Below are 27,478 nucleotides of genomic sequence, written 5' to 3' on the forward strand. Positions count from 1 at the left end.
TATCCCACTGGCTCCCTTCATTCCAGGTTTTAGTTTTGTCCAGTCTGTCTATATTCTTCTTTAAAAGGAAGCACTCCAATTCCCTCATCTTCACTTGGAGGTTTCTAGCATTACCATAGGAACACCTGTACTCAAAGTCTTAAATGTTTCTGAAATCCGCATTTTCCATTGTGGCCTTTGTGCCTCTGTGACTTGATATTATGTTTTATTTTATGCTCATGGTCTATTTCTACCCAACCCACATTTGGGCAAATACATTGAAATACTGGTGTTTCAAGATGTGTGTACATTTGTGTATTCACCCATGTTTTATATATTTATTATTATTATTATTATTATTTATTTATATAGCACCATCAATGTACATGGTGCTGTACAGATTACACAGTAAATAGCAAGACCCTGCCGCATAGGCTTACAATCTAATAAAGTTGTAGTAAACAATAAGGAGGGAAAGAGAATGCAAACAGGCACAGGGTAGGGTAAACAGGCACCGGGTAGGGTGAAGCTAACAGTATAGAGTCAGAACAAACTCAATATTTAAAAGATATAGGGAAAAGAAATTTTTTAGCTGAGTTTTAAAAGCTGTAATTGAGTTTGTAGTTCTCAAGTGTTCTGGAAGAGCGTTCCAGGCGTAAGGGGCAGCAGAAGAAAAAGGACGAAGCCGAGTAAGGGAAGTGGAGGTCCTTGGGCAGGCGAGAAGCATGGCATCAGAGGAGCGGAGAGCACGAGCGGGGCAATAGTGTTAGATGAGAGAGGAGAGATAGGCAGGAGCTAGACCGTGAAAAGCTTTGAAGGTCAACAGGAGAAGTTTATATTGGATTCTGGAGTGAATTGGAAGCCAATGAAGAGATTTCAGAAGTGGAGTGACATGGTCAGAGCGGCGGGCCAAGAAGATGATCTTAGAGGCAGAGTGGTGGACAGAGACCAGCGGACTGATGTGAGACGAAGGAAGGCCAGAGAGAAGAAGGTTGCAGTAGTCCAACCGAGAAATAACCAGTGCGTGAACGAGAGTCTTGGCAGAAGAGACAGACAAAAATGGTCGAATCCTGGCAATATTATTATTTGATGCAAGATACTTTATGGTATACTCAGGCATAAGAACACAAGAAGAGCCATGCTGGATCCGTCTAGTCCAGCATTCTGTTCACACAGTGGCCAACCAGCTGTCGATGGGAAATCCACAAGCAGGACAAGAGTGAAACAGCACCCTCCCACCAGCAACCTCCCACCTATGTTCCCCAGCAACTGGTGTATATAGGCATACTGCCTCTGATACTGGAGGTAGCATATAACCATGCTGACTAGGCAGATAAATGTGCATAAAGTGTGGAGCTGCCATACTTGCTTTTCCTAAGAAAAGTTGGTCTCTTTGCTGGCACTCAGTGTTCCTGGAACTCTTGCTTATAATGTTATATGTTCCTCTTCTCTGTGAATTCAGACTGAGCAACTCTCCTGTTTTGGTCCTGGGGAAGCAATATCTTCCATTAAGCCTATAATGTAGTCTGGATTATGGTTATGCTTGTATACATTCAATATAAAAACCACTGTAAGCCCTACTGGGAGTGGTTAACGAACCTTAATGTTGTCTCTTTCTTCAGATCAGATGCAGAAGACTGTGCACATGGGGGGTGCTTATAGCATTTAGCGCGGTTTGAGGGCTCCCAAGATCCTCGTGTGTGACCTAATTGTGTAGAGATTCAGATTCTTTCAGAGGGCTTGAATTACTGCCATTTCATTTCTCTGTGTGTGCCTGAATTCATTCCCTAATGTCAAGAGGTTATATTACTTCAGCGTCTCTGTTTGTAGGGGTCCTTTGTGTGCTTATATATTACTCAGTCATGTGGACCAGCGCATCAGTGAACAGCCATATGCACAACATGGATTCAAATCCAGAGGATATTTCCCCTTCTTTCTCTCTTTCTCTCTCCCCCTCCTGTATGTATATATTAGCAAAGCCTTCATTGTGCTTCAGAATAAAGTAGGTTGCTGTACATGCATTAGTAAGTGAGGATTGTGGTGACCCATGGTCCAACTTGCTAAAGCTAGTTCTGGCAACAAAGACGAGCTCATGTCTTGTCCAAGTAGGTTAAAATGATTACCTGAAAATGTACTGCAGCTCATAGCAGAATGCTAGCTATGGATTTTAGACATTGGCTCAGTTCAGATGTAAACAGAAAACCATGGCTTCCCGTTTGTGTGAGAATGGAATGCAGCAAATGTCAAGCTTGCACATGCTTTCTTCTTTCCTGCCCATGGGGAAGAGGAGAAGCTTTTCATATTTAACTAACTGCTGTTAAATATGTTATCATGTTTAAGCTTGCAGAACTCAGGTTTGTTTACGGTGTGGTTAATAAGAATAAGCCAGGATCAAAACATGTCTTCAGATTCTCATTAATCATTCTTTAAACAAGCCACAAAGCCCCAGTTCTATGTGAAAAAAGAAGAAAGAGTAGCATGGAGCATGCAAGTCTGAGGCTCCCTTAAGAGGAAAACCTGGTTTCCCAAATGTCTGATCCAAATCACTGAGAATATTTTTTCTTGTAGCCCTAACTGGGTGGCAAAGGCTGAACATGTTCATAGGATAGTTCAGGGGTAGAGATTAGCTGCTTCAGTTTTTAAAGATTCTCCAGCAGGGAAAACCTCTAAGATTGTACCTCCATCACTAGCTTGGTGCTCACAGGCATTACTTTTGATCTTCTTTACCAGGCCAAACTGCTTTTAATGGAGTTTGCTTTCCTCAGACAGCTGATTTAGAAAATGTTGCATAATTTGTTTGACTCCCTCACCCTCATGACCAGTCTCCTAGAGTAGGCCAGTGTGGTGCAGAATTGAACTGGGCGCCAGCACAGCAGGTGGGTGTTCCATCACCACAAACTGGACTGAAACTATAACATGAGCTAGAGGGCTGCAGCTAATTTCATATTCTAGTTTCATCTTCACATAAACGATTCATCCGTTCATTGCAAATGGAGAGGGTACAAATTGGTGAACATTATATTTCACAATATTCTTCAGAAACTCACCTAAGAGTTTCACATTCTCACAAAACCTGAGTCAGCCTTTGAAAATATTTGAGATAATGGCTGTGTTCAGACGACATGCTAAGCCATGCTGGTTAAGCATTCTGAGCTTTCTGTTGGTCTGAACAGTGTTTTTCCTAACCATGGTGGCTACATAACCACAGTTTAACCTCACTAACCACATGCTTAGCATGTTGTTTAAACAGATCCCTGTGGTTAACTATGGTTAACCAAGTGCTACCATACAGCTCCTTTGCAAGAGCGGCCAAAAACGGCCCTGCTGCTCCTGCCAGTTCTCTGTGGTCTAAATGGATGATCTCACCCTTGTCCATTAGCAGCACTGTCCCTGTCAACAGATTTGGATTATCTTGGTTCAGGGGAAATGTAAAAAAAAAAGGGCCAGAAATGTGCATTAGTGGAAATGTGCATTTTTGGCTTGTTGTTGTTGTTGTTGTTGCATTTCTACCCAAAATTAAAACTGCTGCTGCAGCACTGACCCAATAATGGCTGCCCATGGCTATAAGTAGCATTGGCCTATAATGGTCGCTGTTGGCAGTCTGGGCTGCTGAGGTCATTGAGATGCATGTCAGAGTGGCCACAGGACTTCAGGGTCCTGCCTGGTAGTAAGTGGTTAGGTAGTAGTTAGGTTAACCATGCTGCAGAGGGTGGTAAAGTGGTTGTCTGATAGCTGCGCACGTAGTGGTTGGTGTTAACCACTATGCAGTGTGGTTAGCCTAACCACCTTTCCCCAAGTGTCGTCTGAACAGTGTGGCCTCCAGGCAGGTCCTCAAGCCCATTCTGGTGGCCTCCATATTCCCAGAATCTATTGCCATGGAAAAAGGGGTAGGGTAGGAAAAACTGCTCTAGGAAAAGGCTCAATGGTTCTTGCCATAGAGCAGGAACCGTATTTCCAGGAAGTAGTAGTGGAACCTTCCTGACTACCTTCTGGGATGCTCTAGGTTCCTGCTTTATGGCAGGCATCATAGAGCCTGTCCTGAGAACAGTTTTCCTTATTATTTTGGTGACTGCATTGGCGTGGCTAGGGAGGGAAAGGGCTTCAGTATCTTGATGTTTTTGCTGCAAGACCAAGATCTCTTGCTGTAGAAATGAATGTGACTCTGGGAATTCCAGGAATCTAAAGGCATTTCAGTGGACTTATTTTGGAAGGATTAGAAGCTTCCATGAAAGTGTCCTATAGCTTTAGCCTGCATTTCTAAAGCTTACAGAGAGTATTGTGGGACAAAGTGCAGCCAACGTGGAGTGTGAGTGTATCTAGAGAGGTAGATCATCTGCCTTTGTCAAGGATACCTCTTATGTTCCTTGTGTGCCCATGTGGCAATATGACCAGCTGCCCACGCAAAGATAAGTTTATCCATGGGCTGTCAGCTAGTCAACCTATGTTTAAAAACACCAAGCTGATTAAACAAGTTACACTTTTAAACAACAACTATAAGTTTTAGTAAAGTGATATTCATAACAGAGAGTTTGAAAGCTCTGGTACTGTATCACACATTCCATAGGAAAGTCTAGGACTTGGACATTTATAAAATATTTTAGTAATCAGTTCAGTGGGTGTGGATTTATTTATTTATTTATTTATTTATTACATTTGTATACCGCCCAATAGCCGAAGCTCTCTGGGCGGTTCACAAAAATTAAAATCATCATAAAACAACCAACAAGTTAAAAATACAAATACAAAATACAATATAAAAAGCACAACCAGGATAAAACCACGCAGCAAAATTGATATAAGGTTAAAATACAGAGTTAAAACAGTATAATTTAAATTTAAGTTAAAATTAAGTGTTAAAATACTGAGTGAATAAAAAGGTCTTCAGCTGGCGACGAAAGGAGTACAGTGTAGGCGCCAGGCGGACCTCTCTGGGGAGCTCATTCCACAACCGGGGTGCCACAGCGGAGAAAGCCCTCCTCCTAGTAGCCACCTGCCTCACTTCCTTTGGCAGGGGCTCACGGAGAAGGGCCCCTGTAGATGATCTTAAGGTCCGGGTAGGTACATATGGGAGGAGGCGTTCCTTCAAATAACCTGGCCCCAAACCGTTTAGGGCTTTAAATGTCAATACCAGCACTTTGAATTGGGCCCGGACCTGGATGCTTTCCTTATTTAGTTGTCATATAGCAACAGCCCTCTAATAATGTGGAAAACTTCATGTTTTCCATATAGCTCTAGGAGTGTTGAGCAGATATGAAATGATTCCCATTTAGTGATTTGAATGCTTTGGAGCTTATTTAAAACCAGATTTAAAACAGGATGCTTTTAGCGAGTCGAGTGTTTTTCTAATAGTTTATCAATCTGGTTTTTCCTAGCTTTGTATAATTTTTCTTTTCTTTTAGGGAGCTGTACTTTTATGTCCAGTGATACATTATCTTAGCCAGCCCTGTGTTCCTTCTACAGCACTGCCTTTTTCGCGTTTTAATTATTTATACAGCCTCTTTTTTTAGTAGCTGGGTTATATAATCCTGCAAAAGATGCATATGGAATTAACTTTGCAAAGGTTTTTTACCAGCCTTGAAGCTTAAAATCTATCACCGCTTTTGAACAGTGAATATGTTGAGCATTTGCTTTTTATTTCTGTATTAATTGTGGTGTTGCATTTAAGCAGAAGTCTTTACACACAAACACACACACACACACACCTCCCCAGCTTTTATTAAACTGTGAGTGCTGGCTTGGACAAATCTATTGACTCGCATGACTGGAAAATATCTATTAGTTGCCTGTCAAGATATCAAATGAGAGCACAAAGCTTTTTTATATGTGCACCAGTAGCCACTTGAATTCATGTGCAGAGGGTGTTTGTGAGCATGCTAGAAGATCAGGACATTCCCAGGATCAGGTTAAATTAGAATAAATCTTCTACATGCACTTTTTATATGCTAGAGAAGAGGGGTTGGGGCTACCAATTTTCCTGCCACATTGACTTGGAGTCTAGCTACCAGACATTGTCTGATTTGAGGTAGGGTCACTAAGACTCAATCTTAACATCTGTTTTTAATGTCAGAGCTCAGATCCAAAACATTTTGTATGTTCTGATTTATTATCTCAAGGAGTGTGTCATCCCAGTGAGATGTAGTTATTTAGGCCTTAGAGACCTGGATTCAGATGCTGATTCAGCCATGATGCCAAGGTAGGGTCCCGGACTGCTTGAAGGAAGCAGTGGTAAGACCCACACTGAAAAAGCCCTCCTTGGCCCCCACTGTATTGGATAACTACCGTCCAGTCTCCAACATCCCATTTTTGGGAAAGGTATTGGAGCGTGTGGTAGCCTCCCAACTCCAGGGATTCCTGGATGAGATGGATTATCTAGATCCATTTCAATCTGGCTTCAGGCCTGGTTATGGGACAGAAACAGCCTTGGTCGCCTTGGTGGATGATCTTTGCTGGGAACTGGACAGGGGGAGTGTGTCCCTGCTGGTTCTGCTGGACCTCTCAGTGGCGTTCGATACCATCAACCATGGTATCCTTCTGGGTCGCCTTGCTGGGATGGGTCTTGGAGGCACTGTTTTACAGTGGCTCCATTCCTTCCTGGATGGACGGATCCAGAAGGTGGTACTGGGGGACTCCTGTTCGACTCCTTGGCTGTTGGCCTGTGGAGTCCCTCAGGGCTCTGTTTTGTGCCCCATGCTATTTAACATATACATGAAACCGTGGGGAGAGGTTATCCGGAGTTGTGGGGTGCGGTTCCACCAGTACTCTGATGACACCCAACTCTACTACTCCTTTCCACCCAATTCCAAGGAAGCGGTTTCTGTGCTAAACTGGTGTTTGTTGGCAGTAATGGATTGGATGAGGGCAAACAAATTGAAGCTTAATCCAGATAAGACAGAGGTGCTCCTGGTCAGTTGAAAGGCAGATCAGGGAATAGGGATTCAGCTTGTGTTGGATGGGGTTACACTCCCCCTGAAGACACAGGTCCGCAGCATGGGTGTACTTCTGGATTCAGCCCTGAGCCTGGATGCCCAGGTTTCGGCGGTGGCCAGGAGTGCATTTGCACAGTTAAAGCTGGTGCGCCAGCTGCGCCCGTTCCTAGAGATGTCGAACCTGGCCACGGTGACACATGCCTTAGTTACATCCCGATTGGATTACTGTAACGCGCTCTACGTGGGACTACCTTTGAAGAGTTTTCGGAAACTCCAACTGGTTCAAAGAGCTGCAGACAGATTGTTGACCGGCCTGGTTACAGGGAGCACATAACTCCCCTGTTAAAACAGCTCCGCTGGCTTCCAGTCTGTTTCCGGGCACAATTCAAAGTGCTGGTTATGACCTATAAATCCCTATATGGCTCAGGTCCAGGTTATTTGAAAGACCGTATTCTCCCTTATGAGCCTCCCCGTGCTTTGAGATCTTCTGGAGAAGCCCTTCTTTCAGTCCCACCATCTTCACAGGCACGCTTGGTGGGAACATGGTAGAGGGCCTTCTCGGTGGCTGTTCCAGTGCTCTGGAACTCTCTTCCTGGGGAAGCTAGACTGGCTCCCTCCTTGATGGGCTTTCAGAAGCAGGCTAAAACTTTTTTGTTCCAACAGGCCTTTGGAGAATAATCTGGCCCTCCATCTATGTTAATGTCTTATAATTTTGTTGTGTATTTTAAACGTTTATGGTTTTGTCCCCCCTCCCCCCCAATGTATGTTTTAAACTTTGTAAGGCCACCTTGAGGCCTAGCATTGGGCAAAAGGCAGGATATATTTTATATTGTATTTTATATTATGGTTTTATACTGTTGTTTTATACTTTGAATGTTTTTAATTTTTGTGAACCGCCCAGAGAGCTCCGGCTATTGGGCGGTATAGAAATGTAATTAATAAAATAAAATAAATAAATACAAATAAATATAATAATAATAATGATGATGATGCTCACTGAATGACCATAGGCCAGTCATTATGTCTCAGTGGTTTTCTAAGGCTAAAATGGGCTAGCCCTCATATGTACTGCCTGGCCACTGTAGGAGAAGGGCCAGGCTGTGCTCTGATGATATTTAAGTCTGTAACTTCTAACCTTAAAAACAACAGAAGCAGCTCTACTTCTGATGATTTTACCATCCAAGATAAAATGATGGATGTTGATGAAGAATAGGGCCTGCTTTATGGTGGCACCCTCCTTGTAGAACTCACTGTCAAATAAGTGAACCGCCCAGAGAGCTTCGGCTATTGGGTGGTATAAAAATGTAAAAAATAAATAAATAAAGGAGGTGGAGGACAGCAAAATCCAGTTTAGGAAGACATTTGTGTCATCAGGCTGGTTAGCTGAAATTGAAACCAGGGGGTGTCAAATGCACTCTCATAACACACAATTCTGATGCTGTGTTTCTCTGCACTTAAAGCTGTCTAGAAAGAAGACTGCCTCTGTGCATGTACACTTTGCTCTTCCCCCTGACTCTACAGAGTAACTACAGCAAGACTTTCTGCATGTAGGGCTAGGAATAATGGTCCCAGATGCAGAAGCATCCGAGCCTGAGAATGTGACTTCTTATCATACTGTAGTCCCTGCGTCACTGATCATCTGTCTACTTCCAAACACCTAGCTGATTTGTGGGAGTGGTGATATGTGGAAGTAAACCCCACAAGATCCCCCAATCAGAAAACCCCTGGCATCACAGAGCAGCCTGCAGATGCAACCCAGTTCAAAATTTCGGTCACTGAAGGGAATCATGGCTTTTCCTATAATGGATTGGATCCTAGAGTATGTTGGACTTGGAATGAATACAGTTTGCAGCACTCATCTCACAGCCATAGGGACAAAGGGGAGGGAGAACAAACTCATTCCTACCCTTACTCCCAACTCATTGCAGGGGCTAGAGAAGGGAACTGTGAGGAGGCCAGGCCTGTGTTCCTACAGCCCTTGTGACACAGTGCTGACTTCCCCAAGGTCCTTGCCTCCTTGGATGAGAAAATAAAATATTGTTTCCCCCCCTCTCTCACCACTTCCTTCCTTCTCACCCATCCCATGAGATTTACATATAGTCTAAGAAGGGTTGCTATCAGGAATTCTTCCTTTCTCTGTGATGCTAACAGCCTAATCTGAAGAGCTTGAAGAGCTTCTCCCACTTCACAGAAGATAACATGGAAAATTTGTAAGTTACATTATACCTCTAACCTCTCCAGCATGCACACTGTTCTCAGTGAAGTGTTGGAGGCTCTTCTAGATTTGGGCACATTCCCCCTCCAAGTGTTAAAGCTGCAGAACAAGCCTCCTTTCCATGCACCTTCTGGCTAACTGCAAATAGGAAAAGACATTTTCATGCAGGGGAATTGGTCTATGTCAGGAGCTGCTCCTGGTTGGCAGACTGATGAAAGTACAATATCGTTTCCTACACCAGCAATATCTGTGAATTAGACTGTTAGAATTGCAAGGAAAGGCAGACTTGATTCTTGATAGCAAACCTTCTAAACTTACATAATTGGAAACAATTTGCTTAATTGAAGTATGCAAGAAAGCTGATACTATTGGCACTGGGTGACAGGTAGTAAAGTTCACTCTGTTGCATTTTAATAATTTCAGAGTTTTAAAAAACATGTATTGGTATTAAATTTCAGCACACTCCAGTATCCATTCAGAGCTACGTCAAATGCATAACCATAAACTCTGCTTTGACACAATCTGTCACTTTTACAGGTGCAAAATCCTGTATTGCTCAGTGAATTGCTTTGTTAGTTGTACTCAGGTTATTTGTTCCCTTTGACAGGTGACTTTAAGTTCACTGTGTTTGCTGCAGAGGGTAACTTTGCAGCTGCTGCATGGCAGTATGAATGTGTTAGTGCTTTCTTAATAAAATTTCAGGTTATCAGTGCTGAGCTCTTGGCTTCAGGTGCAGTTTTTCACTTTACTTGGGTCCTTTCTTGGGTATCTTGACAAAGCAACTGCTTACACTACAAATGAATGTTCAAAATTTGTCGAATGTGGACATTCACACATTCACATTTAGGTGATTGTAGTAAACAGTCACTGGTGTGTGTCTTGAATTTTCAGACATGTTCAAATTCTCTGGGACTGTTAATATACACTTGGGTATGCTGATATTTCTGTAAACGTTGGACATCCCCGTACAGGGGCTGTAGCTCAGTGGTAGAGTATATTATTTTCCACGTAGAAGATTCCACATTCAGTCTCTGGCAGCATCTCCTGTCAAAGGATCAAGTGGCAGGTGATGGGAAAGACCTCCCTGTCTTTGCCTGAGACCTTGGAGAGTGGCTGCCATTCAGAGAAGACAGTACTGGGTTAGATGGATCCGTCTTCTGACTTCAGTATAAAGCAGTTCCATATGTTCATTCATTGCCATTCTTATTTGATGTGACTTTTGCTTCTCTGATTTTTACATTTTTAGAGTGGGTAAGTTCATAGTTAAAGATCCGTAATTGCACATTCCCTTGATTCTTGGTGTGGGCACATGGATTCAGTATTGCTTCTTCTGTGCTTAGAACCATGTGCAGATAGATTTGTGATCTTACATATGACAGAGATCATAAAGCCTGTTCAAAAACTTCCTTCAGCATCACTGAGACTGACTGGGCTATTGCATCCCATCTGTGTCAGGGGGGCATCAGGATTAAATTGATAGAGCCTGCCACTTTAAAGCTTTCTTTGACTCCACATGGGGCTGTACAAAGACGCCTAGTTTCCCTTCCTATGGGTTAAATGACTGCCACCTTACAGCTCTACGTCTATTTGGGTGCAAGGTCTCAGGTCTGTGATCTCCATGGTATGCTAAGACCAATACATTATTTGCAAACAAATGTTTTGTGTACCTTAGAGTACCTCTTCTCTTGTGTACTTCTTCTCTTGGTGTTATCCAGATTTGACAAATAGATGAATTGGTATTCCCTTGTCAATTGTTAGAGATTATTGCAAAACTATAATGAAGGGCTGTCTATCATTTTCAGGACACTGAAATATTGAAAGACAAGTCATGTGACATTTACATGCAGACATATATACACACATGGGCATGAGTGTACACATGAAAATAGACTCACAAACAGAAAATCCCTTCCATCAGTGGCACGGTATGTTCAGCTGAAGATCTAGTACAGGCATTCTTACTTTGTAACATTTAGAGTCCCCTAATATAGCCAAGATTCTGTTCTACTCATGGCTGATTTTCTCTGTATAGAAATAACAGTGACAAAGGAATTCTTACACACATACAGCCGTGAACATTGTAAAGAAGTTTTCTTTCATCTGTGTCTTCCTGAAAATCAGTAATTGCAGAACACTGTCAATTTCCCAGAACACCTATTCACAAAACTCTTCGGAGATGGGTTGATTCTGATGTTTTCCATTTCAGAATTGCTGGTGGTTGGGGAAAACTGCAGCGAGGTTCCATAGCATGCAAAGTGCAGGGCTGTGACCTGCAAGGGGTGGCTGGGTGGGTAATTGTCTGACTGGGCTTTGAATGTCCTTACCAGCTTGTCTTTTACACAAAGGAGCAAGCTGGTCCAAGTTGGAGGGCTTGCTACCAGCTTTTCCTCCATATTGGCCCATGTTTGAATGCATTCTGCATTGGATGATATGGAGCCTTTGCCAGTGTTTCCTTGGTTGCAAAGAGAGCATGCTAAGTGCGGTGTGCTTCCCTTTTCTGATCCCACACAGACACGTCTTCTGCGTCCGAAGATGAAGGGTCGCTCAGGCGCCAGGCTGCTCTATCTGCTGCATTGCATCAGAGCTTACAGAATGCTGAGTCATGGATCAACCGATCTATTCAGGGGTCATCCACATCTTCATCAGCATCTTCTACACTATCCCATGGAGAAGGCAAAGGGACCAGTGGGTCACTAGCTGATGTATTTGCCAATACTCGAATAGGTAGGAGTTGTGGGTGTGGACACAAGTCTTTTTCTGTAAAAGTTTAGAAATCTCCCAATTTCAAATGCCAAATTATTTTCAAACTTTGCTCACCATAAGTAGCGGTCTACCGGTGGCGAGCATGACCCAGAAACCTGGAGGCTTCCATAGAGGAAAGAGCCTGTTAGCATAGATAGAGAGAAACCCAGGGATATAGTTCCCGTGAAAGATGTGCACAGCAGCCTGGCACTTTACTTTATGTCCATTGGCGTTGCTTATGCTTGTAGTTGCTATTTACTTACAGCGTTCTCGCTGCTGAGTGAGCAGAAGAGGAAGCCATAGCCTACATGTCCTGTGTTGTGTTGCAGATGTCTGTCCCTTAACTAATCAGAAAGATTGCCCTGTTTCTAAGTAGCCTATCCAGCAAAGGCTGTAATGAGCTCTTGCAGTCTTCCAAATAGTAGCCTAACTGGTGGGGGATGGGGAGAAAGAGCCCGTTTTTGAAAGGCTTCACTGCCTTTTACCTGGAAGAGGTTTTACTAATAAGTGACTATATGAGTGACTACATGCATCCTTTGACACACACCCCGACTAGTGGACCAGGAGTTGTCAGCCCTCCCAACCCAGAGTAAGATCTTATATAGTTTTTTGAAGGCCTGAACCATTTTCTCTGTTCTGTGGGTACACATTTGTTGGGGAATTTAAAGATATGGATACCCCAGGCTCAGTTTTTTGGTGCTCTGAGGTGCACCCTGCTACTGGTGCTGCTGTATGAAATTCTGTAGGGTTTGTTTGGCTCCATTGTATGTGTTTTTCTTGTTTAATGTGTTCCAAAGGATACTGCTGCATCCCAGGGGGATAGCTGTGTCTCTGTGTGCTCTCTGCTTTGGCTTAATTGGTTTCAGGCAAGCAATATGTAGATGTTTGGTGTCTCTTAATTGCTTCTTTTTATTTCTTTTAACCTGTGTGTTGCTGGTGTCTTTGTCTCTTACTGGGATGCAACTCATTTTCTAAAATGGAAAACTTGGGAGATTTACCTTTTTAAAATTCCATCAGCATAAATAATGCTTTCTTCAAACAAAGAGATTCTCGTTAAAGTAGTGGTGAAATATGTTCTCAAATTGGAACTGCCAGCTATTCAGTTGCTGAATGGCTAATGTCAAATTGGTGCTATAAATGCAGCTCTCTCTTGTAAGTAAAACCTTGGGAATATTAAGCACAGTTAATTTAAGAGCAGTGTTTCCACTAGTACCATTGCATTTTCAACACAGAGACAGATACACTGGTCACCATATACAAACATAAGGCCACCTCTAAAATTTTAGGGCATTCCCACATTTTAAAAACATAGATTCAACACAGAAGATCTTGGTTTTATTTATCTAAACTTGGTTGGCACAGAGCAAGGAGGCAGTTGAGTGGATTGGAGGGCAAAAGTCAACCCCACAGTCATTATTTTGTGAACATTTAATACCAAGATTCTCAGATGAGGTGTGATATGGTCCGGTTCTAAAATCTGTGGACTTTGCATGAGCCTTTAGAGGGGCCTGTTCTTGCGCCAGTTTAACACATGGTGGCCGTGTGAAAAAGCTCTGCTCATGCCAAGTTTTAGCTACATCAAAGTGGCCCTGTACTTGCTGCCACTATGTGCCAAATTCAGCCTGGATCGACCCAGACTTCATTAATTGGGTGACAGCAGCATGTGTACGATGACAGCATTAGAATTTGACATTTGCAGAGGTTTTTCCTGTGCCGCTGCACTTTGAGTAAGAACAGGCACTCAGACAAAATTGAAGTATGTGCTTTCACTGGTCAGATGAGCTGGGCTGGAGACATTAAGTCTAGCATATCTTTGAAGATGTACGATAGTGGAAATCCTATCCTAGTGTTCTGAAGGGGGTCTTTTGATTTTGTATGTCTTAGTGTCTGTATTGGAAAGGACCTCACTGCCCTTCAATTCCTTACCCAAATTTAAATATACCTTTATGTTCAGAGGCCATAAAACACTTCAGCATTAAAAAGGTAGGGGACAGCTCAATCAGATACTTTTAATAAAATATTCTATTCTTCTGAATGGCTCCATGTTTAGCCAATAATATTGGTGTGCATAAAACTCACTGAACACATTTGATACACATGTGAACTTCCAATTTGTGTGTCTTAATGATATGTATGTGCATGTAAGTGAACTTGTATGCTGAGTTTTTTCCACATCAGTCCTCTTAATGTGCTGCCTGAAGAAATTGAATATTTGACTGCTAACTCTTATATAATGTGTTGTGATACTATATGCTCCCTTAGTCCTCTGCCCCTGAAATGCTTTCCCAGTAGCTTTAATTCTGTTAACTTTGTTTAGGAATATAACTATTCAATTATTTATTTTTCACATCAGAAAAAGGTAACTTGTAGGATTAAAGACTACCCAACAGCTTATTCGAAAAGACACAATTACATTGCAGTTCAGCAGAGGAAGAGAATGTTGTACACACAGTAACTGATTAAAACCTCAGAGAGGCTTTTCAGTTGACTAGAATGGAATTATTTCAGCCAACAGTATCAGTGCCACTGTCTGTATTGCGATAGAGACATATATCCGAAATCTACAAGTTTGCAAAAGGGAAGAGGAAACAGCTCATCTTGTATTATAGGTTGTCCCTGCAGTACAGTGTCAGCTAGCTGGATTACTATTTTGCTGCCAAACAACAAAATTTTATTTATTTATTTATTTATTTATTTATTGCATTTCTATACCGCCCAATAGCCGAAGCGCTCTGGGCAGTTTACAAATTTAAGACAATTCAAAACAAAACAATAGTATAAAACCATAATATAAAATACAAGATAAAAACACAACCAAGATAAAAACAGCAGCAATGCAAAAATACAAATTTTAAATACAAATATTTATTTATTTATGTCCAGAAAGCCTCTTTATGAATGTCCAGAAAACCTCTTTTGAGATGGTAGAAAGTTCTCTCAGCACACTTCTGGGCAAACTATTTAACCAATAGCCAAACCCCAAGAATGCTGCAGTTCAGAGTAGTGGTTCTTTTCTCCAATACTGTCACGCTTGCATGGGCAAAAGTTACCTTCTTACTCTTTAGATTCACTTCTTAGGAGGAGATATGCACTTTGTTTGCGTCCTTGGGTCAAGGGTGTGGAGTATCGCTGCATTGGTCTTTGTAGTGAGCATCCCAGATGACCTTTGGAGATGGGTAGGGTAACCTGTTGATTCAAAAAATAGGAGTGGGAATTGCCACATGGCTCTGTAATGAAAATGGACAGTCAGAACCAATCCCACTGTGCAGAAACTACCTTCTTCTGTAAGAGCGGTTTCTATGCCAAGAAAAAGCAGGTGTATTCATATTAGAGCAGGGAAAGGCGCACAGTTATGATATTGCCTCTTAGGCCTTTTGGTAGCAAGAAATAACCTGAATGTCATTTTTTTCTTCATCCTCTTTCCAGAAAATTTCTCAATTCCCCCGGATGTTACTGCAACTACCTCAACACCTGCTTCTTCTGCACGCCCATCTGCTATTGACCTTCCTCCATCGGGAATAGTGAAGGGCATGCATAAAGCATCCAACCGGTCCAGCCTTATGGACACAGCTGATGGTATATCTGTAGATCCGCACTAGGGGAAAGGGCCCAATAGGGCAACATTGACATGTGGTTTATTTATAAAGTACATCAGTGCTGCATTGCAAAATGCTTGTCGTCCATTTTAAATGTCTGCTATGTCAGCATTTAGAAGGCAGACATCTCTCACAGAAATACTTTTTTGCTGTTTGCTTTCTTGTGCAATTGTAACCAATGTAGGTCTGAGACTCAGTTTGGACAATGGTATTTTGGGAAGTAGCAACTAATTGTGTTTCACCTGGTGGCATGATGCCCTTATTTGTCTGGTACCCAACTGATAGGTGCTCTACAAAGATATTCAGGTATATTTGATAAAAGAAGCCTTTGTTAGCTTTTTACCCTGTGCTTTCATATTTCATCCAGAAGAGGGAAAGAGCCACATTTTGGAAGAGAAAAAATATATTTGTCCCTTCCAGATCAGGAAATATTAATCCCCTCAAAGTTTTGGAGCAAAAGCAATAGCAATAGCCAGGCTTGCTCAACAGCAATTTCTCAAACCTTCAGCTGTGGATTGGCTAGCCTATATTCTTTTTTACATTGCTGGAATAGGCAAAAACTATTGAGACTCTCTTGGGATATATCCCAAGGCTGTTTCATATGACATTTTTTCCATGTAGAGGGAAGGAACATATACTGCTAAGTACACGGTTGTATGAAAATGGATGGTTTGTTATTGGGTTAACTCTGGGTTGTTGAACCCATAATAAACCCAGAGTTTCTAGGTTCACATGTCACAAAACAACCCAGGAAAGTTTCCATTTTGAATTAAAACCCCAGGAATGGGGTGTTCCTGAGTTGTTAATGAAAAGTGGAAATGCCTTGCAAGCAGTGTGCACTCTCCTTTCTCCACCCCCCGCCAGAATTCCTTGATGAAACAATCCAGGAATTGCCACCATAACATGTGAACCATGTCCACAAGATGCAGGAGCAAAGAACATATACCCTTGCTCGCAGTAAAATAAGTTGAGCCTAGTTCTGGCTCACTACATTGATCCTCTTTCTCTAGCAATTGCAGAATCTCTCCTCTGCCACATCGTGGGTAATTCTCTTGATAAAGGAATATGAGGAAGACAATTGCTCCTTGCAGTTTCATTGTGTCTCCAGCCCTTGTTGTAAACCCTGACAATTCTGTGGATTATCAGAAATGTTGCCCACTTCCAGAGGTTTCTCCTTGTACTCTTTGTGCTGCTTCTGTATTTTAACTCTGTGAAAAGGGGTAACTTATAGAGATGGATCCAGTCTAATGAGCCAAGAGTAGACTCTCTTAAGTGAGCGTGTGGTCCTAGTAAATGGAGTTTCCATTCCTGTTTTAAGCAGATACCAGTGAGGATTAAATAGAATGCATTTTCTCAGCATTGCTGGGTACCAGTGGTTGTGGGTGTCACATGAGGTGCTTCACTTCTTTTGCTTAGACTTCTAATCTGGAGAATAGTGGTAACTCAAGAAAAGAGCAGTATCAAGAAACTGTTGTGTTGTTAATGACCAAACATTGACTTCAGGAGGAGTGAATCTGAGGGCAATCTAGATTAAGGAATGAAAGTCTGAATTTCTAGTGAGGGAATTGTTTTCTAAATAAAAATAGTAAATATTGTGTTTTACAAAAGAAATTGAGTCCTACTTTTTGAACATCAGAGCCTCCATCTGTTTCCTTATTTTATAGTCAGAGAACCTGTCGTTTCAAAATAATTTAATTCCAGAATTTTAAGGTTCCATAACATGTCTGTAAAAGAAGCTTGTTGGTTATGCAATGTCAGGTCCTGGAACTGGAAGCAAAATTAGCCTTTTTAAATCCTTTTCCCAGCACCCAAACTCCCACAAAGCTCTTGTTTTGCTCCATGAGATTTATGCTTATCACAGCAGTAATCCATTCATCTTCCCTTTATTCCGATTTTTAGAAAGTGTGAATTCTGCAACTAAGTAATTGATCCCTTGCAGCAAAATATGCATGCTAGTTGATTTTGCATTGAATTGTGTTGGTTGGAGAATTTTGGTTTTTTAAAAAAACAATATTCAGAATTTACAGGACCACTTCAATTGTGTTACCTTGAAATTTCACTCCTAGAGCCAGCATTTTATAATGTAAAAAGAAAAAAGGTTTTTGACATTGCTCATTTATTGAGCTTCTATCACTAGAGAAGAGGTGTCTGTCTTATTTGCTGATAGCCCTATTTTCAGTGTAAAAAATCCCATGTACTAAGCTTGCCACTTCTAAAATGCCTGCTGTGCTGAAGTTTGCCTATATACAGGAAGGAAAGCACCCAACTGTGGTGACTACAAGACTTTGCTACTAGAATAACCTTGAGGATGAACTTAACTAGTGTGAGTCTGTGAGAAAATGCTGTCAAGTATCGAAATTCGTATAACACCCTCTGGTGGTCAAGTCCTAAGATATTTTAGCAAGATAGTCTTCTTAAGCAGGCCTACACAAGTGGTGGACTACCAAACTATTTCCTGAAAGGTGTTTAAGAAACACCCTGCAGAAACAAGTCTTGGTGGGCTGTCATATATTTGGTCTCAGGAGACAATAAACTTATATTGCCAGTGCTGTGCAGATGTTGATAACAGCTTTGAAAAGCTACGAAATTGTCACTCACTAAGGATGACACCTTCTGGTACATCTAGATTACTATTCTTTATACAAACATGGACCTGATCCCTAGAATTTCTTTCTGTTTACATAGTAATATGGTGCATGAGAGAGGCCCTGGTTCTAATGGCCCTTCATATAGAATAGGAATTGCTCACATTTGACATGTCTCTTGTAAACTGAACTAATTTCCCACCTTTCAGGTGTCCCTGTAAGTAGCAGAGTCTCCACGAAAATTCAACAGCTGCTCAATACTCTGAAGCGACCCAAGCGGCCACCCCTGAAGGAGTTCTTTGTCGATGATTTTGAAGAAATCGTGGAAGGTATCTGGGTTGGGTGTTTTGCTACTGAGTTTATTGTGATTAGCATAAAATCCAGTGTGTCTTCTGGTGTTGTTGCTTGGTTTTTCATTTCTGCTTTCTATGAATGTTAAGCTGTGATAGTTAATGAAGAAGCCTTTCCCTTGCATATAGGCCTTCCTTTTATGGGATTGTCAAATCAACTTGAATTCAAAAGCAAATGTGATCTTGTAGCTCAGCCTTTTGTATAGAAAAGTTCAAGAGTTCCACTCAACCATTCCCAGTTACCTGCTTTTTCTGTAACCATGTGCATATGGAGTAGATACTTGTAGATACCATGCCAAGTTCACAAGGGTTTTCCCCCTAAACAGGCAACTATTATTATTATTATTATTATTATTATTATTATTTATTTATTTATTTATTTATTTATTTATTTATTTATATAGCACCATCAATGTACATGGTGCTGTACAGAGTAAAACAGTAAATAGCAAGACTCTGCCGCATAGGCTTACAATCTAATCAAATCCACCCACTCTTATCTCCACAAAGACAAAGGCGCATCTTTGTCTTTGGGAGGCGCATCTCAACAGTACAAAAGGAAGACCCACCATTTAGTGCAAGTGCTCAAGTCCAAGCCGGTCTGCACTTTGGTGCAACGAATAGCCGTACGGATCAGAACCATGGGGCTTGCAGCCGCGTCAGGACCGTCCAGTGAAGGGGACCACTCCCCTCCAATCAGCACCGCTTCATCAGCCTTCTTTCCTAGCAAGAACTTAATTTGCTTCGTTGCTCTTCTTGCTTTAGTACCAGTTACACCATGTTTTTATTAGTTATATTGTTGCTTTATCATATGATGTTGGTATTCCTGAGAGAGGAATACCTGAGTTTAATTGCTGCTTTATGTATATATTTCGACCTTCCCCTCTCAAACTGTGTGTGGGGTGCTCAGTTCCCACTGAGACAGAAGCAGCACATTTGAATTATTCCACTCAGTGCTGCCTATAACACCTAGGCCCTTTCTACACCTTAGAATTATCCCAGGAAAATGGAGGGATCGTCCCTGCCTGCTCCCGGGATCCCCTGTGTGTCATTTGGATGCACAGGGATGATCCTGGGGTAAATGCCTGGTGTAGACATGCCCCTAGTTGCTCAAGCAGCTGCCTTGGATGATCCAAGAATTGTGCCACAATTTTGTGAGCAATATTGCAGAGGAAGGCACTCCTTGGATTGCATACTGTTTTACTGGTGCCCCAAATAATTGTTTCCCCAAGTGACTGCTTGTACAGTTTGCTTATACAGTGGGCTTGCCCTAACTGCAGGATTAAAATAGCTCTCTCTATAAGACTGTAGTATATGGCAGGCATATAGTAATATATACAAATACTAACTAGGGAGATTCCAAGTGACTTAAAGCTAGCTGTTCTTGAGTTCTGATCATCTGGATCTTGTCTCCTCCTGGATTTGAATAAAGTCTTTTTATCACCAATTGATTTTCTGGGCTTATAAGTGGCTCTGTTCTCTGACGTCTTTGTTCCCATCATCCACTTCCACTTTAGAGCTTTCTGCTCAGCTGCTCTTTATGTCTAGAATAGCTTCTCCTTCTTTATCTATCAAATTACCACTCCAATTTCTCAAAACTCTATCTACACATTCTTTCCTGGACCACTTTCCTTCTCTTTCTGCTCCCTTATGCTCTCTGTCTCCTTGCCTATCTTTGGTGTCAGTGTTAAGTCAAGCTTCATCTTAATCCTTCATATCTGTCTCAACTCAGGTCGGCTGGCTGATATTTTCAGCTCTTTGGTCAGGGACTGTCATTTCTCTGTGCTGTATTGTACCTAGTTGATGCTACATAATTGTATAGTAGCAGCAGAAGTAATAGTAGACTCCTGGTGAATGCAATTGAGTTAACTTCTTCAGTTTCTGTGTTTGAAACCACACAGTTTTCTTACTGTCTCCTACTGGGAAGCATCTCTCCTTAGCAACAAATACGTTCAAATTACTTTGACCTTTTAAAAATGGATTGGAAACCCTGATTTCTAAAATAATTTCCCAGGGGGAAGAAAGGGGGAATCCCTTGCATTAGCAATTCACAGAGACATAGAGCTTGTTTAGCCCCATTTAGTACAGCACGCCTTCCTTTTGTGAGTGGTTTTGACATCCGATCTGGTGATGCTTTCTTTGCAGTTCCACAGCCAGACCCGAATCAGCCCAGGCCAGAGGGACGTCAAATGACGCCTGTGAAGGGAGAGCCCCTGGGAGTTGTTTGTAATTGGCCTCCTGCTTTGGAAGCAGCTCTGCAACGCTGGGGGACGACGCAGGCCAAATGCCCTTGTTTGACAGCCCTGGATGTTACTGGGAAGCCTGTGTACACCCTGACATATGGTGAGTCACATAGTCTTGTTGGTGTAACTACTTCATCATAGTGGGGCTTTGAGGCACATGCATCTTTGTGTTTGCCTGCTTTTACTCTGTGCATTAGCAACTTGTTTAGAAAAGTAGCACTCTGCCAATCCTGTGTTGATTCTGCTCTGCATTGACATCAGCTTTCTGTCCTTGCTGTGCTCTGAATTGGCCACTGGTGCTGGCATATTAGGAGTTGTACAGGAGGCCAGGCAGTGGAGATTAGGTGCACAAAAAGCAAGCAAATGAAGATAGCAGTCTAAAAGGAAATGTTGGAACTGGATTCTGCATTGTCACTTGTATTCCTGTTCAGTGGTAGACGCTCAGATTGCAATGATTTGCACAGCTTTAGTATTTTACTTTTGATAGAGGAAAAACATGATAGTCCCTGGCCCATTGCTTGGAAGTCCTTGTGCCTCACTAGATAGTGTGATGGATTTGGTTCTAAGGGGAGCCTGGCTTCAAATTGCACACCTCACCCTATATACTTGTTGGATAGCCTTGGGAAGTTTCTGTATATGATTGGGTCTGTTCATACAACACGCTAAGCCATGGTTAGGGCGCTAATCCTTTTACAGCAAATGTAAGTGTGTTTAAATTGTGGTTATGTAGCCACCATTGTTAGGAATGGTTCACATGACATGCTAAACCATAACATTTAGCTCAAAATGCTTAACCACCATGTCTTAACATGTCACCTGAACAGGGTCATTGTCTCATGTGCAAAATTAGAATATTAACAATCTGTGTCACTGGTAATTTGCAGAGATAAGAAAGCTTTGGCTATTGGGTGATATAGAAATGTTTAGAGAAAGAAAATTTAAATGTGCTAAAAAAAGAGATTTTAGCAAAATTGGAAAAGTATAAAAGGTTAAATTTATCTTGGTTTGGAAGAATAGCATTAATAAAAATGAAGATTTTAGCAAAGATTAATTTTGTGTTTAGGATGTTACCAATAAAAATCAGAATTAGAGTTAAAAAGTTGGCAAAGGATTATAAATAATTATTGTAATGGTGATAAGAAAGCGAGGGTAAACAAAAGTAAATGGTATTTGAGCCAAAAAAAGGGAGGATTGGGTCTCCCGAATCTTAAATTATATTATGTAGCTAATAGATTAAGATATATAGTGGAGGCAATTATAGGATTAGGGGAATTAGATTGGATGGAAGAAGAAAATATGAGTAATATAGAGACTAAATTAGAAAATGTCTTCTTTATGGAAGGGAAAAAAAAATGGGTGGAAAGTATAAATAATCCGCTTTTGAGGTCTCACTGGGAAATTTGGAGTAAATATAAAGGGGTGCTGCTGCCAAGCAGCTCTCCTTTGTCACCGGTAATATTGTTGAAGAATTTCCCGGAGGAACTAAAGAGTAGATTAAGTAAAGTTTTAATAGAAAAAAATAAAATGAAATTAAGGGATTGGTTAAGGGGAATGAGTACAAGAGAGGATATGGAAGAGGTTCTGAAGGATAAAAAGTTAACTTGGTTAAATTATAGGCAATTAGAACAATGGACTAAAAAGTGGGTCAGAGATAATGGAGAGTGTAGAGAATTAACAAAGTTTGAAGAATTAATAGTTAAAAAAGATAAGGAAAGGGAGAAAAGAACAGTGTTAAAAGGGTTGATGAGTGAAATATATAGAATATTGGTGGAGGAAGGGACGGTGGATAATTCGGGTAAAATGGTTTGGGAGACAGATTTGAAGGTACAAATAGGACAACAGGGTTGGGAGGGATTATGGAAACAAAGAGCGTTGAGAAATATGTCAGTAAGAATAAAAGAGAATTATTATAAAATTGTATGGAGGTGGTACCTAACTCCGGTTAGATTGAATAAGATAAACAATCAGCAATCAGAAAATTGTTGGAGAGGTTGTGGAGTTAAAGGAACGTATTTGCATATGTGGTGGGAATGTAATTATGTTCAGAAATTGTGGAAGATGGTGTTTTTGGAGATTGAAGAAATTGTGGAAATGAAGATAGAAAGAACACCAAAAGTTGCATTGCTATCACTATTTGAAGAAGATTTTAAATGTAAAAAGGAAATTAAGGAACTGATAACGAATTTGTTGATTGCAGCAAGATTAATTGTAGCTAGGAACTGGAAGATTCAAGGGGAATATTCTATTGAAGAATGGTATAAAGAAGTATGGGATATAGCTATTAATGATAAATTAACAAGTAATATTAAATGGAGAAGAGGTATAGCTAAATCAAATGATTTTGAAGGAATTTGGAAACAGTTCCTAGTGTTTGTGTTTTCTAAGGGAAGTGGGAAACCACCAGCAGAAGAAAGTATGAGATTCTGGAATCAGAAATGAGATCCCGGGTGGGGGGTACACTTGTAGGTTTTATTTGATTATGTTATTAAGATAAGATATTTTGTATTCAAAATTGAACATTATGTAGTATGTTGTTGTTGCTTTTTTTTTATGTGAATGTAATGTGTATGTTTAAGTATTGTAGAAAATAAAAAATTATTAAAAAAAAAAATAGAAATGTAATGAATGAATGAAATATTATTTTATCCACCCTGAACTTATAGGGACAGAACAAACTACAAATCAAAGGGAAGAAATTTAGGAGGAGCCTGTACCTGAATTTTTAGCCATTAAGGACATTGGGTTCTCCTGTGAGTGAACCCTTCCCATGAAAATATAGTATGCGGACCACTTCCTTGCCAACTTCCAAGCCTGCAAAACTTTTAAAACAAGCTTGCCTTGATCTATAAATCCACTCATAAGAATAGCTTCCCTTTTATATTTCTCCAGGGACCCATAAAAAGGAGATTATTCATATTTGGAGGTTCTATTCTGAGGGCTGTTTTATACTCTGTACTTAAAACAAATCAAATTGCCGTCCAAGGCAAGTAGAAGTCTGTTCTGAATTTGCATATATTTTGTTTAATTTATTTTTGTTTCAGTTAAAGTTATAGGAGACAAGTAGTTATTGAAAACTTTCTTTCCAGTCACTGGAAAACTTATTCACCCTGCCTCCCGATTTGGAAATTTCATCATGCATTACTTACACATGTTAAATGTTATTTTCGGAACTTCAAATGTGAGAAAAATACTTTAAAAGAATAAAGTTAATATCATCTGAATTCTCAGACCTTTACAAAATTCTCTGCTTTCATGGAATCAAGGAATGACCTGCTTTGCATGTTATGGTAACAAATAGTGGGTTAATGAACCCAAGATTTGCCATAGCATGGATTGTTTTAGAAAGGAGAAGTGGTGAGTGGGTAGGAGGCAGCATGTCCGTACTCCTGCTTGGCCATGCCAATTCCTGGCATTATGTGTGAACCAAGTCACTATTTATTCATTCCTTCATTCATTCATTAAATTCATGTATCTAAAAAATATCTCTGAGCAGTTTACAAAATCAAAAATTAAAATACAGCATAATTACTACATGAAGTCATCAGTTAAAATATTTAAAACCAAAACTAAAAACCCAATAGGTTCTAAACAAACTACCTGGGGGGCAGATTCATTCATTGAAGATGAGTCCTTAAGAAGTTCCTAAATATATATCCCTATTTGCATAGTAAGACTGCCTAGAAAGTCTCAACTTGTAGAGCTCATTGGGATGAATAGATTACACTGATAACATCTGCCCCAATAACTAAGATCTTCATCTAAGGTCCTACTCAGAGCGCCTCCACCTTTTGAGGCATGGTGACTGGTGACTAATGAGAGGGCCATTTTGGCTGGGGTGTTTCATCTGTGTAAGGCCCTCCCTGTTCATCCTGCTGGCGTTCGGAGGTGATCTATTGTTCTCCCTGGAATATAATGGACTTTTGGATTGGTTGCTGATTTAAATTGGTTTTGCTGCTGCTGTTTTAATTAATTAGTTAATTTCATGGGTTTTTTTTACCATGGTTTTTTAAATTCATGTTGCCATCACCATGAAAATCAAGGCTGAGATACAGGACTTCTATCGATCGATCTATTGATCTATCAATGCTCTGAATGTGTATATGCTGATGTGAAGGCCTGATTGCCTTTTCTATGCATTCCAGGTAAGCTGTGGAGCAGAAGCCTGAAGCTGGCCTACACGCTGCTGAATAAACTGGGCACCAGAAATGAGCCTGTATTGAAACCTGGAGATAGAGTAAGAAGATTTAGCAATCTGTTATTGGCTCCTACTCTGATAAATGAGAGTGGTGATTTGGTAGTAAGGCGTGTGTGTGTGTACACACCCATCCCCTCTAAAAGCTAAACATGTTTTTTTTTTTAAATTGCAGCACATGAGTTATCTTGCAGTCATCTGATGAACTGATAATGTTCTTTGCTGAGTCAAACAACCTGGTCTCTGCTTTGCAGTGTAATGGTCCAAACTTGAACCTGTTCCTTCTGCCTTCTCTAACTTAATATTTCTGTAAATCACAGGTAGCCCTTGTTTATCCCAACAATGATCCTGTCATGTTCATGGTGGCGTTCTTTGGCTGTTTGCTGGCAGAAGTCATCCCAGTGCCGATAGAGGTACCTCTAACCCGAAAGGTAACGTTGATGGAGCATAGAGAGTGTTAGACTGAGGATGTGGGGTGAGATCCAAGTCAGGCTTTCAGCCATGGATACAGTTAGACCTTGCAGCTTCCAATTGCTGCTTTGCTAGATTTCCTACACTCATAAAGAGAAGTTCTAGAGGTCGACAGACCAATATTGCAAAGTGATGGTATCACACTATATCTGTCTCTTATAACGAGGTAGAACAGTTGATAATAAGAAACAGGCAGAAGTACCTTACCATTCCTCTGTTCTGTACCTGGGCCTCATTCTCATCAGGACTAAGCACCTGCATCTTCTTAGGATGTATAGATATATTAAAATCAATGGGCATCTTAGTGTTTACTTACTTCATGGTCCCACTAATTTCCATGGGACTGCACTAATGAAGAGGGACTATGGATCACTCCCTCATTGAAAATCCCAAGTAATTCCTTTGTTTGGAATATTTGTAAATTTAGGTTTCAGAAAATTACAACTTCATTAGTTGAAAAGTAGGCTGTTCCACAGCTCTTAGTAACTAGAGATGTCAGTACTAAAATGTTATAATTCAGAAATTGAATATAAAGCAAGACTATGGTAGCAGTCAGATCTCACACCTTTTTCCAAAATAGATGTGCATTATAGTTTTGCTAAGTTTTCAAGGGTTTTTGAACACAATTGTTAGTCTTGAGAATATATCAGTGCCTGCCAAAGGTAATTTGAGAATCAGCCCTGCTTAAAATATGTTTCAATGTGGATTTTGTAACCAGCTTGTGTGCTGAGCATTGCTGAGAATAGGCCCTTGTATTCACATTGGACTGGTTAACATGGCTTAGTTGTACATGGATGAACTTGTGAATAATCCAAAGCAAAGCTTGAGCAAAGCATCAAACTTACACATCCATCTGTCCCCTCCTCCTACACATCTGGGGAAAGGACTTCAGAAGAGTTTAGTTTCATTTTCTATAAAAATTGGCTTGTCATTACATATAGACCAGAAATCATGGTTTAAACAAACTCTGGTTAGTTAAATAAGTCAACTTTTGTGAACCGCCCAGAGAGCTTCGGCTATTGGGCGGTATAGAAATGTAATAAATAAATAAATAAATAAACTTCAAACCATGGGTTGTATAGAAACTGGCCATTTGAACCATAATATTTGGTTTATGCATAAGCCATTTTTGTGCAAAGTGAAACTAAAGTCAGTCTTGTGAGAGGAGGAGGAAAGGGAAAAGGGGAATGCACAAGCTTTAAGCTTTGCTTGGGCTCATTTCAGCTCATGTACATAGCTTAAACGATAGTTTAGCGTGATGTGCTAACCAACCTATTGAGTCCTTGCATCACAAGTCACCTCTACTCTTACCATATTTGGAATAACACTGCCATGTTAAAGCATGGGGGTGTCTTTCAAGAGACAATTTGGCAAATAACATGGTGTGAGGTATGATAATGAGGTGGTAAGCTAGTCTGGTAATACTATGGGTCTCCTAGGAGCAATCTCTGATTTGAGGCCTCAACATGACAACTGCCATGACAACTCGTATATGAAAATTGAAAAGTTTTACCAACCCTTGGCCTGTTTGCTTAATTAATCAGCTTGTCCACTCCAACGCTTTCTTCCCTAGCAAATTCCCTCCTGTGGCAGGGATTCTAACCATTTATTCATTCCAGCACTTTCCACCCTAGTAAATTCCCTTGTAATTCAAGGATTATGAAATTGGAAAAGGAGGGGCAGCTTCTTATCGATATGCTGTTTAATAATAATAATAATAATAATAATAATAATAATAATAATAATAATAATATGTAATAATAGTGCATATATGTGTGCTTTGTGTTGGACATTTTGATTTGTGAAAAGTCCATGTGTTCAGTCCATTGGCTAATCTTTTGGCATGTGTGCCATAAACCAAGTCTAATATATGAGTGTGTGCCACTTGACTGCAGATGACATTTATATGCAAACTGCCATCCCCTTAGTGTGGTTTGCTTCTAAACTACTGAATTTGGGGCAAGTCAAAAGAAATGCAGGCCTGGCACTGTTCCACTGTTCAGATAAGTCATGAACTCACTTCCTCTGCTGTTTAGACCTCCATCCCACAAGCTGGCCACACTTGGTTGAAATTGTGAATATGAACAGACTTATGAATATTCCTGTTTTTCATTTCTCACATGGTGGTCCTGGCAATTGCATATTTTTTGTTGTTGTTGTTGTTGCTTGTGAGAAAAGC

At 40.7% G+C, this 27,478-nt stretch overlaps 1 protein-coding gene across 3 annotated transcripts in view; it reads left to right on the plus strand.

Moving 5' to 3' along the window:
* The window catches only part of DIP2B (disco interacting protein 2 homolog B), a 186,989-nt gene that overhangs the window by 118,233 nt on the left and 41,278 nt on the right, over nucleotides 1-27,478 (plus strand). The window contains exons 5-10 of one of the 3 annotated variants that reach the window (XM_063119863.1): nucleotides 11,632-11,844; nucleotides 15,289-15,438; nucleotides 18,253-18,372; nucleotides 20,539-20,736; nucleotides 24,779-24,870; nucleotides 25,149-25,241. In XM_063119863.1, the coding sequence (XP_062975933.1) occupies nucleotides 11,632-11,844; nucleotides 15,289-15,438; nucleotides 18,253-18,372; nucleotides 20,539-20,736; nucleotides 24,779-24,870; nucleotides 25,149-25,241 (866 nt within the window). Of the gene's footprint in view, nucleotides 1-11,631; nucleotides 11,845-15,288; nucleotides 15,439-18,252; nucleotides 18,373-20,538; nucleotides 20,737-24,778; nucleotides 24,871-25,148; nucleotides 25,260-27,478 lie in introns of all 3 variants that reach the window. The other 2 variants (XM_063119862.1, XM_063119864.1) reach the window with 2 other exon arrangements.

This window comes from Elgaria multicarinata, chromosome 3 (assembly GCF_023053635.1).
Source record: "Elgaria multicarinata webbii isolate HBS135686 ecotype San Diego chromosome 3, rElgMul1.1.pri, whole genome shotgun sequence".
NCBI lineage: Eukaryota > Metazoa > Chordata > Lepidosauria > Squamata > Anguidae > Elgaria > Elgaria multicarinata.